Here is a 14,436-nt window from a genome sequence, read left to right on the forward strand (position 1 = left end):
AGGTTTCAGGTGACAGAGGTGATCCAGGGCATGGGAAAGGAGGCAGGGAGGAGAGGATGTCAAGAAGCCCCGGAGAAGAGAAAGAAGATAAGGAGGTGCTGAACGTCTCAGCATAACTGTAACTAATGCAAACGTAAATTCAAGGACAAACTTCATCTCCTTGTTCCAGAGGGGAGATGGAGCCAAGGGGTAGCATTCCCCCCAAAAAAAGTAATAACCAGACACTCACAGAAACACGAACATTTACTGCTAAACCCTCAAGAACATGCTGGCAGGAGGAGCATCACAACTGGCAGCAGCTACAGAGGCGGCGCAGGAAGCAGAGGCCTGGCTTCTGGTCAGCCCATTGCTGGGGAGAGGAGGATGGGGAGCACATTCTCTGGCAGCCACTCCACCCGGACACAGGCGCACATCGCTGGCAGCTTCCCTGTGGTGCCCAGCTCCAGTGGGTGGCCTCAGAGGCACGAGCAGCAGGAGGTGGATGATGTCCATGTGGGCACTCAGGCCTGCAGAGGTGTTGTCCGCTGCCACGGCTGGATGCAGCCTCCTTAAAAGGTTGTTCCTGGGAAGAGCCTGGCAAAGGCACTGGAGGTCCTCAGCTGATCCCGAGGCTTGTCTCAACCCAGAGTAACCTAAAGGTCTGGTGTGTCCTCCCAGTCATCTTCCTCCTTCTCCTCCTCATCGATGCTGGAGCTGCCCTGCTGGCTGCTGCTGTCCAAGTCAGCGCTCCTGCTCCTGGGCAGCCAGCAGAACCCAAAGAGCACCAGCAGGCTTTCGGCACAGGCCCAGAACCACCAGTGCTGCCAGGCGGCGAGGAGCACCCCTTGCTGGGCCAGTTTGAGCACGCCTTGCTGGGCCAGTTCGCCTGGCTCCTGGCTGCTCTGCTCCATCTCCTTCAGCAGCCAAGTCATCTCCCAACTCTGCTGTTCCTCATGCTGCACGCGGTCTGGAGCGGTGATGTCCAGGAGGTAGCCCACTCCCAGGACCAGCTGCCCGATGCTGACCGCGGTCAGGAGGGGGCCGATCCCCAGAGCCATGGCCTGGAGGAGGAGGGAGAGAAGGGGCTCAGCGGGGATGGCTGCACGGCGGCTGGAGCAGCGGGGGCCCTGGGACGGGTGGGAGAGGGGCCGAGGGAGCTCGCAGGCACCTGGGGAAGGTTGGTGAGCGCTGCGGGGACGGGGGCACATCCCCGCAGCCCCCCGGGCACCGGCCGTGGCTGGCAGCCCCGGGCACCTCTGTGCCCAGCCTTGAGGCTGCCGCTTGCCCTGCCCGAGCTGCTCCCCGCAGCGCCTGCGCCCCCGCCCCAGCCCCAGCAACGCTCCGGGGGCCGACGCTTCTGCCCCGGCCCTCGCCCAGCCCGGCCTTGCCCCCGCCCTCCTCCCTCACCGCTGGCCTGAGCCGGACTGCGGCGGCGGCGCTGCCGGCGGGCGCTCCCGGGGACCCCCCCTCTGTGACGTGTCCTCGGTGCCGGCACGGCCGCCGCAGCCCGCCCGCCGGCCACAGCCCTTGTCCCCGGCGCTCCGGGCCCTGCAACGGGCAAAGCAAAAGGCCCCGGGCAGGACACAGCTCCCGGGGCCCCAGCACCTCCCCAGCGACGGCAGCCGGGGCGGCACAACGGCGTCCCCGCTTCGCACAGGGAGCGGCGGGGCCGCCCTGGGCCCGGCCCAGTCCCCCGGACAAAGGGGAAACTTCGAGCAGCTTCGTGCAGAAGATCTCCAAGGGAGATCTTACAGCAGGCATCTGCTACCGACCTCCAAACCAAGACGATAAGGCCCACAAAGCAGTATTTGGGTCACTTAAGCAAGTTGAGGGTCAACAGAACCTGATTCTTACCTGTGACTGAACTACCCAGACATTTATTGGAAAAACAATGCAGCAGCTCACCTGTCATCCTTCAAGTTCCCGGAATACACGGAAGACTGCTTCCTCAGACAAATGGTAAGATGTGCCAACCAGGGCCGAGGCACTGCTGGACTTGCTACTCACCTATCAAGAAAACCCAGCCGCTTTGTCAAATTTCCATTTGTGATAGCCTTGACTGCAGTGTTCACAATATCGTGGGCCTTGAGATCCTATTGAGCATGCTGAAGGTTAGTACTAAGACAAAGGTTTTGGATTTTAGAAGAGCAAGCTGCAGCCTGCTTAGAGCTCAGTTGAGAGGGATTTTGTGGGAAGCTTTCGTGGAGGATAAGGAGCCAGTGGGAAAAACTGGGAGTTTTTCAAGAACGCTCTCCTGAAAGCACAAAAACTGTTCATCCTCTTTAAAGATAAGGGAAGTAGGTGGAGCAAGAGACCCCCTTGGCTTAACTGTTTGCTTCTGAGTCTGCTCAAAACCGAAACAGAAGTGTACCAGCAATGGAAAAGCAGATGAATACCCGTGGAGGGCATTTCCAGGGCATGCAGTGATGCAGTTAGGAAAGCAAAAGCTGAGCTCAAATCAAAACTGGCCAGAGATGTCAAAAACCACAAGAAAGGGGTTCCTCAGGTATGTAAACAACAAGCAGAAACAGAAGGAAAATATTGGCCCAGTGTTAAAGAGGAGAGGTGAATTAGTCCTCAACAACACTGAAAAGGCAGAGGTTCCCAACATTTTCTTCACCTCTGTCTTTACCAGCACTGTTGGGCCCCTGGCCTTGGGAACAAAAATCCAGGTTGATGCAAACACAAACGCAGGGTGCCAGGTCTTGGGAAAAAAACTGAGCTTGATACAAACACCGGCAGTGAAGGAAAAGTTGGTATGTGAAGTATTGCTGGAGCTTGACCCCTACAAATCTATGGGCCCTGACAATATCCACCCACGGGTGTTAAGAGAGCTGACTGACATCACTGAAAGGCCACTCTTCATAATCTTGAGAAGTCATGGAAATTGGAGGATGTCCCAGAAGACTGGAAGAAGGCTAATGTCACCCCCATCTACAAGAAGGGCTTAAAGGAGGATCCAGGAAATTATAGGTTCATCAGTCTTACTTCAGTCCCTGGGAAAGTTATGAAACAAATTCACCTGGGGGCTCTCACAAGTCAAATGAAGCACATGATTGAGCAAAGCAAGCACAGATTCACCAAGGGTAAATCGTGCTTGACAAACTTGACCATCTTCTACAAAAAAAGTAACCTGCTCAGTTGATGTGGGGCAAGCAGTGGACATTGCCTACCTGGATTTCCCCAAGGCTTTCAATAGGGCTTTCCACAGTTTTCTCTCTTTTTTTAGAGAGACTGATGTGTTATGGTCTAGACAACTGGTCTGTGCAGAGGGTGGGGAATCAGCTGACAAGCTGCATCCAGAGGGTGATGGTAAATAGCTCCTTTTCAGGCTGGCACCCTGTCACAAGTGGGGTCTCAGTATTGGGCCCAGTGCTGTTTAATATCTTCATAAGTGATCTGGGTGATAGGATTGAGTGTATCCTGATGAAATTTGCCAATGATACCAAACTGAATGGGGAAGTGGACACTTCAAAAAGGAGGGCCACTCTGCAGGAAGACCTGGAGAGGTGGGAACAGTGAGCTAATAAGAACCTTATAAAGTTCAACAAGGACAAGTGTAAGGTCCTTAGGAAAATGTGCTTCAGGAGCGCAGCACAGGCTGGGCTCTACTCAGCTAGGGAGCACCTCTGTGGAAAGGGATCTGGGGGTCCTGGTGGACCATAAGCTCAATATGAGCAAACAGCATGCTGCTGTGGCAAAGAAAGCCAACAGGATGCTGGGTTGCATCAATAAGAGCATCACCAGCAGAGATAAAAAAGTCATTACTCCACTCTACTCGGCACTTCTCAGGCCACACCTGGAATGCTTTGTTCAGTTTTGGTCCCTGGTATATAAAAAAGATGTGGACAGACTGGAGAGGGTCCAGAGAAGGACCACAAAGATGACCAAAGGGCTGGGAAGCATGAGGAAAGACTGAGACAACAGGGTTTGTTCAGCCTTGAGAAAAGAAGACTTAGGAGACACCTTATCACCATGTTCCAGTATATAAAGGATGGCTACAGAGAAGGTGGAGACTCCCTTTTTACAAGGACTGTCATGGAAAAGACAACAAGTAATTGGTACAAGTTACTCATGGGGACATTCTGATTGGATACAAGAGGAAAATTTTTCACAATGAGAAAAATTAGCCATTGGAATAATCTTCCCAGGGAAGTGGTGGATTCCCCAACATTGGACACTTTTAAGATTCAGCTGGACAGAGTGTGGGGCCATCTTGTCTAGACTCTGCTTTTGCCAAGCATATTGGACAAGATGATCCTTGAGGTCACTTTCAACCTCATATTATATGATTTTATGATTCATCTGTGTAGGATGCTCCTCCTTCTCCATGGAAATTCCCTATTCCCTGAACAGTCATTTTAACCTCAGAAATGCCATGGATCAAAACTTTTGTCTCAGATATATTACCTTGGACAGGGACTCTGGGTATCAGTAGAAACTGATGACTGCCCAAAGGGCAGTCATTGTACAATTCCTTTAATAATCATGTCACTATTGTAAAATGTTCAGTCTAATAGCTTGTGCATTGGTGCTTCATGGTCTGCATGAAGGCAGCATTTGTTGCCATAGCAATATATCGGGTCCCTGATCTAGCTTTTCATTTTCAGTACAGGGTGGGTTGGTTGTTTGGGGATTTGGGGTTTTTTTTTTGTGCAACTATGACAAAAACATAGGTATGTAAAAGTGAAAGTTACTTTACTTTCAAAACAACCAAACAAAAACCTTTGACAAAATATTTAATTAACTCTGTAAACTTGGTAAACACTTTTATTTTGCTTTTTCTGAGTCATATACTCTCAAAACAGTATGGGATGCTGTAAATGAAAAGGATGATTTCACAGTCAATGACCTTTATGAAAATATTAGAAGATTAGTGAAGATAACAGTTTCTCTTCCTCAAGATTATTCAATCATAAGAAAACCTTCTGTTTACCTTTTGGACAGAGCTAAAAAACCTCAAATGTACTGATTATCAAATGAAAAGGAGTCATCAACAGAAGTAACAATAAAGGTAACCAAACAATTATTTTTTGACTGATTCCTTAAGTCTTTGAAAGTATAGTAGTAGCGCTTATTTTGTTACATGGCTTGATTAATTTTACTAGGTGAAACTGTCACTCACAGAATCTTTTATTAAAGTATTTCCTACAAAATTGTGTGAGGAAGTTAAAGATTATTAATTTGTGAAAATGTAAGAGTAATAAATTATGACCTCGGAGGTTTCTGACAAGGTCAAAAATACTCCTCTGTTTTGACATGCAGACATAATGATACTGTCCCCAAGTGAGTATGCTGGAAACCACAGCACAATTGCGCAGTTTATATCCAGCAAAATAATTAAACCCACAAAGCAGATTTCATTGTGGTTTACACTAGGAGTTTAAGCCCTGCAAGGGTAATAGCTCTCTATGTACACCTAAAAGTGGGCATAAGTGCCCTGTGAGATCTCATGGCTGAGCTCTCCTGTCTGCCCAGAATCATCACATCCCTCCTCTCCTTTACCAAAAAGCATCGTCCCTTTGCCCAGACCCATTCCACCTCCTCCAAAAAGCTGAAGAGTCCTTCACAAGGTTCTGGCCAAGCTACAACCAACACCTTCAAGTACCTGATATCCGAAAGTCCCAACCCAGGACCAAAATTCTTATGAAGGAGAGCAAGCATCCCTTTTGTCCATCTTACACCAACTCTGTGTTAGCCAGGTGGAAGGTGGAGAGTGACAGAGGTGAGTTCTGAGATGTGAGGTAGACTGAGGTTACTCACTGAGGTGGATTCGGTCTACCCAAATGGCAGCTGAGAGGACACTGCAGGGCTGTAAAGGATGATGCAAGGGGCAATTTAGCATGTAAAAAGGCAGCCTGGAGAGCTAAACAGGGCTGGGCAGGAGGCTGAGGCTGGAGTTAAAGTTGAGGACTGAAGCACCAGACTGGCTGTGAAGAAAGTGAAGAACGTTTCAGAAAATAGCAGATTCACAAGCTATAACTTGTCCTACTGTAATAACCCTTACAGAAAGGGTCGTCACTCAAGTATCTTTTTTCCTGTTCCCCAGAGAGGTCTGCACCAAGTCCTCCTGTAATGTCTCAGTGTGATTTCTAGTCCTTCCAGTAAACAAAGTGTGAACTCAGACAAATATTTGTTATTTCTTCTAATTTATGTATTGTAGAGACACCTGAATAAGCTACTGTAGAGATATCTGAATAAGCTGATATATAAATTTTGTCGTCTAGAATTTTCTTCTGAGTTCAGCCAAATGGACATAAGTATCTATAGATTCTGTAAAATTCTAATTTAACTTTAATCTCTGTATTTGACTAATAAGAAATACAGTTTGAATGTCTTTTTATAGGGATTTTTTTTTTGGGTCTTTTGTTCTTTCTGAGGGAAGAGAGTCAACTTGCTGTCATGGAGGTGGATTTTAATCATAGAATCATAGAATCACATGGTTGGATGGGACCTATAAGATCATCTAGTCCAACCGTCTTCCCACTACCATTGCTGCCACAGGTACTAAACCATATCTTGTAGCTTCTCATCAAGCCGCCTCTTGAACACTGCCAGGGACGGCGACTCCACCATCTCCCTGGGCAGGCCATTCCAGTGCCTGACCACTCTTTGGGAGAAAAAGCTTTTCCTCACGTCCAATCTAAACCTCCTCGGGTACAACTTGTGGCCATTTCCTTGGGTCCTGCTTGCTGCCTGGGAGAAGAGGCCGAACCCCTGCTCATCACAACCTGCCTTCAGGAAGCTATAGAGTGCAATGAGATCTCCCCTGAGCCTCCTCTTCTCCAGACTAAACAATCCCAACTCTCTCAGCCGCTCCTCATAAGACTTGTGCTCCAGACCCCTCACCAGCTTTGTTGCCCTTCTCTGGACATGTTCCAGGGCTTCAATGTCTTTCTTGTAGTGAGGGGCCCAAAACTGAACACAATACTCGAGGTGCGGCCTCACCAGCGCCGAATACAGGGGGAGCATTACCTCCCTGCTCCTGCTGGCCACACTATTTCTAATGCAGGCCAGGATGCCGTTGGCCCTCTTGGCCACCTGGGCACACTGTCAACTCATGTTCAGCTGAGCATCAACCAACACCCCCAGGTCCCTTTCCTCTTCACAGTCCTCCAGCCACTCAGCTCCGAGCCTATAGCGCTGCATGGGGTTATTGTGGCCAAAGTGCAGGACCTGACACCTGGCCTTGTTGAACCTCATCCCATTCAGCTCAGCCCAGCGATCCAGCCTATCCAGATCCCTCTGAAGGGCCTCCCTACCCTCAGGCAGATCAACACCACCACCCAACTTGGTGTCATCTGCAAACTTACTGAGGGTACACTCAATCCCCTCATCTGGGTCATCAATAAAGATATTGAACAAGATGGGCCCGAGTACCAACCCCTGGGGGACACCACTTGTAACAGGCTGCCAGCTGGACTTGACTCCATTAACTACTACCCGCTGGGCACGGCTCCCTAGCCAGTTCTTTATCCTAAGAAGGGTATACCTACCCAGTCCACGGGCAGCCAGTTTCCCTAGGAGAATACTGTGAGAGACCGTGTCAAAGGCTTTGCTGAAGTCCAGGTAGACCACATCAACAGCCTTTCCCTCATCCACCAGTCTGGTCACCCAGTCGTAAAAGGAAATAAGGTTAGTCAAGCACGACCTGCCTTTCGTGAACCCGTGCTGGCTGGGCCTGATCCCCTGGATGCCACTCATATGCCGAGTGATCTCACCCAAGATGATTTGCTCCATAACTTTCCCAGGTACTGAGGTCAGGCTGACAGGCCTGTAGTTCCCCAGATCCTCCTTACGGCCCTTCTTGTAGATGGGAGTCACATCGGCAAGCCTCCAGTTCTCCGGGACCTCCCCAGATAACCAGCAGCGCTGGTAGATGGCCGAGAGCGGCTCGGCAATCACCCCCACCAACTCCCTTAGCACCCTAGGATGAAGCCCGTCCAGTCCCATGGACTTGTGGCAGTCCAGATGGAAGAGGAGCTCTCTGTCTCCACCTGTACCACAGAGGGTGTATTCGGCCTGGCATCCCAGACTTCCAGATTAGGGCATAAAGTGCCCTGAGGATAACTGATCTGCCTATTAAAGGCAGAAGTAAAGAAGGCGTTGAGGACCTCAGCCTTCTCCTTATCCTCAGTGGTCACATTCCCCGCTGCATCAAGTAAAGGGTGTAAATTCTCCTTATTTCTTCTCTTACCACTGACATATTTGTAAAAGGATTTGTGGTGGTTTAGCCCGGATCACCACACAGTTTCTTATTCACCCTCCCCTACCTAGTGGGACAGGGGAGAGAAATTGGGAAGAAAGGAAAACTCGTGGGTTGAGATAAAAACAGTTTACTGAAAATACTAAAAACTACAAAGCTAACAGGATATAAGGATATTAATATCTACAAAATATACAAAATGAACAATGTACAATTTCTCACCACCCGATGTCCGAATGACCGACGCAGCCCGTCCTGAGCAGCGATCACAGGAACAACACCGAGCAGCAAGCAAGGGGGAGAGCAAGCTAGCAAGGTAGAGGGAACGATGCCAGCAAGCAAGAGAGTAGAAAAGGATGCCAAGGGTGCCCAAACGGATACCCGACAAGGAAAGGAATAACTGAAAATGATGCCCCCTCCCATGGGCAACCCCCACTTATATACTGAGCATGACGTTTATGGCATGGAATACTCTCTTTGGCCAGTTTGGATCAATTATTCTGTCTGTCTTTTGCCCAGCTTCCCGCATCTGCACGTTAACGAGACTTGGAAAGCCAGACAGTGTCCTTGGTCTCATTCACAACAACTCGTATCATCAGAATGTTTTTATCAACATTCTTCACACACAAAATCCAAAACACACCAGCTACTGAGAAGAAAATTAACTCCATCCCTGCTGAAACCAGGACAGATTTCTTGTTCTCTTTTACTGCAGTGGCCAATCTGACTTCATGCTGAGCTTTTGCCTTCCTAAGTTCCTCCCTGCATACCTTAGAAACTTCTTTGTAGTCTCCCCAAGTAGCCTGTCCCTTCTTCCAGAGGACATAGACTCTCTTTTTCCTCCGGAGCCTCAACAATAGTTCCCGGTTCATCCACACCGGTCTTCTTCCCCTACAGCTCGCCTTACGGCATTCAGGAACAGCCTGTTCTTGTGCCTTTAAGATCTCCATCTTGAGGAGCGTCCAGGCTTCCTGGACCCCTTTACCCTTAAGGAGCAACTCCCAAGGGACCCTCGCAACAAGCGTCCTGAACAAGTCGAAGTCCGCCCTCCTGAAGTTCAGGATAGCCGTTCTGCTAGTCATCCTTCTGACATCTCCAAGAATAGAGAATTCTACAATTTCATGGTCGCTCTGCCCAAGACAGTGCCCAACCTTCACATCTCCCACCAGTCCTTCTCTGTTAGTAAAGAGTAGGTCAATCAGGGCACCACCCCTGGTAGGCTCTCGTACCAGCTGCATAAGGAAACTATCTTCCACACCCCCTAGGAACCTTTTGGACTGTTTCCTCTGCGCTGTATGATATTCCCAGCATATATCAGGGAAGTTGAAGTCTCCCACAAGAACGAATGCTGGTGATTGCGTGACTCGCTCAAGCTGCTCATAGAACGCCTCGTCCTTCTCTTCATCCTGATTAGGCGGTCTATAACGGACCCCCACCACGATGTCAACCCTACAGGCCTTTCCTCTGATCCTTATCCATAGACACTTAACTGTATCATTCCCAACCCCAAGCTCTTCAACATCAAAATAGTCTTTAATATAAAGGGCCACACCACCACCCTTCCTTCCTCGTCTATCCCTTCTGAAGAGCTTGTAACCTTCCATCACAGCACTCCAGTCATGGGAGTGGTCCCACCACGTTTCAGTAATAGCAACCAGGTCATAGTTATCCTGCCGCACAATCGCTTCCAGCTCCTCCTGCTTGTTGCTCATGCTGCGTGCATTGGTGTAGATGCACTTCAGCCAAGACAGCTGCCTCAGCCCCAGATCGAGCACCGTTCCCCTGGGCTCTTCCCTTGAGGGCCTTGTTTTGTCCCCTTCCCCCTTCGTAGCTAGTTTAAAGATCTGTCAATAAGCCCCGCCAGCTCCTGTGCTAGGATTCGTTGCCCCCTGTGAGAAAGGTGGGTTCCACAAACAGAAGACAGGCCAGGGGCCAAGTAAACTGCCCCATGATCAAAGAACCCAAAGTTTCTGTCTCGACACCAGCCTCTAAGCCAATTATTCATTAATGGAACTTTCCAAGCCCACTCCGTGCCGCTCGCTGACCCTGAAGGCATAGAACAGAAGATCACTTGAGCTCCTGCTCCTTGAACCAAACGCCCTAAACCCCTGAAATCTCTTTTCATAGTTCGTAGGCTTCCCTGTGCAATTTCATCACTGCCCACTTGAACTATGAGGAGTAGAAAATAATCAGTGGGCCTAACCAGCTGTGGGAGTTTCCGGGTTATGTCTCTGACCCGGGCCCCAGGAAGGCAGCACACCTCCCTACGGGTAGGGTCAGGCCGGCATATTGGGCCCTTTGTCCCTCTCAGAAGGGAGTCACCTACAACTATCACCCTTCTTTCCTTTTTGGAGGAGGCAGTCTTCAAGCGTGGATCCGACTGCCTCACCTTACGCAAGCTAGGAGGCGGCGTTCCCACGTCATCCTCACTCGCCTCTCCCTCCGGTTTCAGGACTTCAAACCTGTTACACAGAGGGACCTGGGGAACCGAGGTAGGTCGGGATGGGGGCTGCCTGCGACGCCAACCTGGGACCTGCTGCCATCCCTCCTCTCCTCTCAAGCAGTCCCTCTCCGCTTGACTACGGCAAGGGAGAGGGTCCACTACTCCCTCGGTCCCGGGGGTGCAATCTCTGCGTCTTTCTCGCAGAGAGTCACTCCACCAGTCAATCTCCGGCTCGCACTCTCTGATACTCTGTAACCTCTCTACATCCTCCCTAAGCTCCACCACCAGACTGAGCAGCTCATCCAGCTGCTCACACAGGCAGCGTCCTTCCCGTCCTCTCCTGGCAGCAGCAGGCTCAGGCACTCCCTTGCAGCCAGAGACCTGAACTGCTGCATTTTTGGGCAGACCTTCTGTCTGGGTTGCCACAGTCTTCTTGGGGGAAGCCCGCTTCCTGGTGAAGACCATGTTTAAAGCTGTGACGTCAGGGCCTGTCAATAGGAGAGCAGGTCGCCCGAGAAAAGACTAGATCCAACTCCCACTCCCGCTGCTACTGTATTGAATGGGGAGTGCGGGCTGCTCACACTCTGATCACCTCCTCCATAGGCAGTCAGTAACACCTTTACTCACTTACTGTGAGTCCCCAAATTGCTTTTAACCACACAGACAATGGGTCAAGGTCACACTCAGAGATTAAGAGTGGTCAGCTGTGAGTTGCCAGCTCCACCCCTGCTGAGTCAGGAGCCCGCCCACAAGCTGCTAGCAGCCAGCCCAGGCACAGGCACTGTAGCTGGCTGTTGGTGGCTCCAAAAAAGTCTAAAAGAGCTTTTTTGGTTGCCTATTTCACTTCAGATCCCCTGCCCAGTGCAGTTTTACCTGCTCTGAAGCTTGTCTCTTTTTTTAATAACAATTGTATGAAATGCAAATATTAAAAAAGTGTAAGCTTCTTTCTGATGGAAATGAGATTCTTAAAAGCATTTTTTTTTTTAATGTCCACAAGTTATCTGGCAAGTAGTCCATATTATGCATACCATACCTTTTTAAGATTTTTGAATTTTCTGTGAGTCTGTCTTATTTGTTAGGAAGACATACTATATTTGTATTTTCAAAACTAAGCAGCCCTACTAAAATTTCTAATTTTTACTGTTTTTTTTTAAGGAGTAGCTTCACATGTGTTCCTATGATCTCACAAACTCAACAAAGTTTACAGAGGTGTTTGTTTTTTTCTGAAAGAATTGTCTCGTAACACTGCAAAGTGCTAGATAGATACTGAAATTTCAGTTATTTCTGCAATATCAATATCCCTTTCAGACTTTCCATTATATATGTTAGCAAATTTTCACCATGAGGTATTCTAAACATTTTGGTATTCTGATGAATATGCAAAAAAAGTTTCTAATAAAAATAACTTTCTAGTCCCTTCTTGTTTTTTTAAAGACAGATTGTTTTTATTATATTTACTTCTGGAAGAATGACAAGCTAAAGGCTAAATAATGATATTTTCAGATAATTTCTTTTGGTTAGAGCAAGTTTCATGAATAGTCTACTAATATGAAGTACATTTTTCAGTTCAGAGAGAATGTAAATTTGACCTCTATTCTGAAAAGTAATATCCTACCTACCCTGTAAATATTCCAGTGAGCCTGAAGATTTTATTTGTCTACTTATGTGTTTGAACAAGTCTCTTTGATCCAGAAGGATAAGTATTTTTAGCTGATATAAATGCCAAATTACACATAATTTCCACACTCCTTAATATGATGTAAAACTCTAGTAGCAGCACTTGAGAGTTCAACCAAGTAAAAAACAATGAGAGCAACTGGTTCTCAGGAGGTACTGCCAATGGCTTAACTGATGGAGAAAATTAGCATTTTTTTTTTCTTGAATGTTTTGAGATGGCACTTCTCTGAGAATTGTAGTTCCCAAAGGCAGGCTGTAATGTAGTGGAGTTCACATTATTTTAAAACTTTCCTGTGCATTTTTAAATGTCTGTAGGCAATGTTTACACTGTCCTATTGTACTGGTTTTGGCTGGGATAGAGTTATATTTCCTCATAGCAGCTGGTGTGATGCTATGTTTTGGATTTGTGATCAAAACACTATTGATAACACAGGGATGTTTCAGTCACTGCTAAGCAGTGCTTGCACAGAGTTAAGGCTTTTTCTGCTTCTCACATTGTCCAGCCAGCGATAAGGCTGGGGGTGCACAAGAAGCTGGGAGGGAATGCAGCTGGGACAGCTGACCTCAATTGGCCAAAGGGATATCCTAGACCATATGATTTTGTGCTCATCAATAAAAGCTACAGAGACGGAGGCTGGCCAGGCTGCTGTTCAGGATCTAGCTGGGCAATTGTTGGTTGGTGAGCAGTTGGAGAGGTTTAATTACTAAACTGTCTTTATCTCAACCCATGAGTTTTCACACTGTTACCCCTCCAATTGTCTCCCCTCTCCCACTGCGCAGTGAGGTTCGTGAGAGAGTGGCAATGTGGGGCTTACCTACCTACCAGGGTTAAACCACATCTGTCAATGTCCATTAACAAAAATGTTGACCACGTGGACTTATTTTGAGGCTGATTCCAGTGGCATACGGAGGGTGTCTTTCAGGCCCTGACTGGAAAAAGTAATTAGTTTTTTATAATTGGAAATAGTATGTTGTAACTTAGGCAATAAATTCACCTCTGAGGAAGAAAGATGCGATTTCAGGGAAGGATTTAAAAAGAGTTCCTAAAAAATCTGACAGGCTTGCCATTGCATAGTGGGGTAAAGTGTAGACCTTATTAAATAGGATACAAGGTCTAGAAAAATGTATGTCATTACCCTCTTCTTCCTACGTGATCTCTGAGCTTTTCTAAGTTATCCTGGGACAGTAAGGACACCAGATGACTGACAAGGAGAAGTTTGGTACTGATGCTCCCTTTTCTTCAGTCAGCCCCCTTTCCTCTTTTCTATGTTAGAAGCAGAATATATCATAACTTTAGCCCTGCAGTCACTGCAAATTTAGTCGTTCTTTGGGTGATTCTTTTGAGGACTCAAAAAAAAATTACCTTTACGGTCATATTGTCAGTACAGCAAAAGTAGGCAAGAGAAACAAATTATCTGGACCCCTGTGTTTAAGGTTGTCCTGGTTTTATTTAGTGAGGGGGGGCTACAGTGGCAACTCTTGCAAGAAGCTGCTAGAACTTGTTTCCCCTTTGTTCAGTGGACTGGGCCTAGGGCAGACCCGCTACTGGCCACGGCTGAGCCAACTGGTAGCAGAGTGTTCCCTGGTAACAGCTCAGTGATAACGTATTTAAGGGGAAAAACAGAAAAAAAAAAAAAGAATGTGATGTGTAGAAGCTGAAGCCGGTGCAGAGAGGGTAAGGCACGAGCCTTGTGGGCCTTGCAGGCCTCACTCTCTAGCCTCCTGTCGGGCAGCGGACTGGGCCTGACTAGGCTCCACCTGTCTGCAAGAAGCGGAGAGGAGATGAGATGTGAATGAAATGTGAAAAGATCCTGAGAGGCGTCTGCCAGCCTGTTGTGAAGACTTTTTCTTGTGAGAGGAACGGCTGCAGACACCAAGGTCAGTGAAGAAAGAGGGGGAAGAGTAAAGTTACTCCTGGCCAAGATTCCCCTGCAGCCCATGATGCAGCCCTTGGTGAGGCCAGCTGTCCCCCTGCAGCCTATGGAGGCCCACGGAGGAGCAGAGATCCACCTGCAGCCCATGGAGGACCCCACTTTGGGGCAGTTGGATGCCTGAAGGAGGCTGTGGCCCGTGGAGGGCCCACACTGGGGCAGCTATTTTGGAGCGACTGCACCCCATGGAAGAAATGACC

The 14,436-nt window shown here is 48.3% G+C and overlaps 1 protein-coding gene across 1 annotated transcript; it reads right to left on the reverse strand.

The window, feature by feature from the left end:
- Positions 1 to 1,887: 1,887 nt before the first annotated feature.
- On the reverse strand, positions 1,888 to 11,093 carry LOC147602276 (uncharacterized). The gene is made up of 2 exons (XM_086753537.1): positions 10,101 to 11,093; positions 1,888 to 1,986 (listed from the first exon to the last, which is right to left on the reverse strand). Exons 1-2 carry the CDS (start codon positions 11,091 to 11,093, stop codon positions 1,888 to 1,890), a joined length of 1,092 nt encoding a protein of 363 aa, XP_086609663.1.
- Between the last annotated feature and the right edge of the window lie 3,343 nt (positions 11,094 to 14,436).

This window comes from Chlamydotis macqueenii, chromosome 1 (assembly GCF_036417535.1).
Source record: "Chlamydotis macqueenii isolate bChlMac1 chromosome 1, bChlMac1.mat, whole genome shotgun sequence".
Lineage (NCBI taxonomy): Eukaryota > Metazoa > Chordata > Aves > Otidiformes > Otididae > Chlamydotis > Chlamydotis macqueenii.

Bases quoted from the DNA above. Each gene is read 5' to 3' on its own strand.
- LOC147602276 (XM_086753537.1), bottom strand. From the start codon at position 11,093: ATGGTCTTCACCAGGAAGCGGGCTTCCCCCAAGAAGACTGTGGCAACC. The intron at 1,987-10,100 runs GTTTGTGGAACC...TTTTCTTGATAG, and splicing joins TGGCCCCTGGCCTGTCTTCT to GTGAGTAGCAAGTCCAGCAG.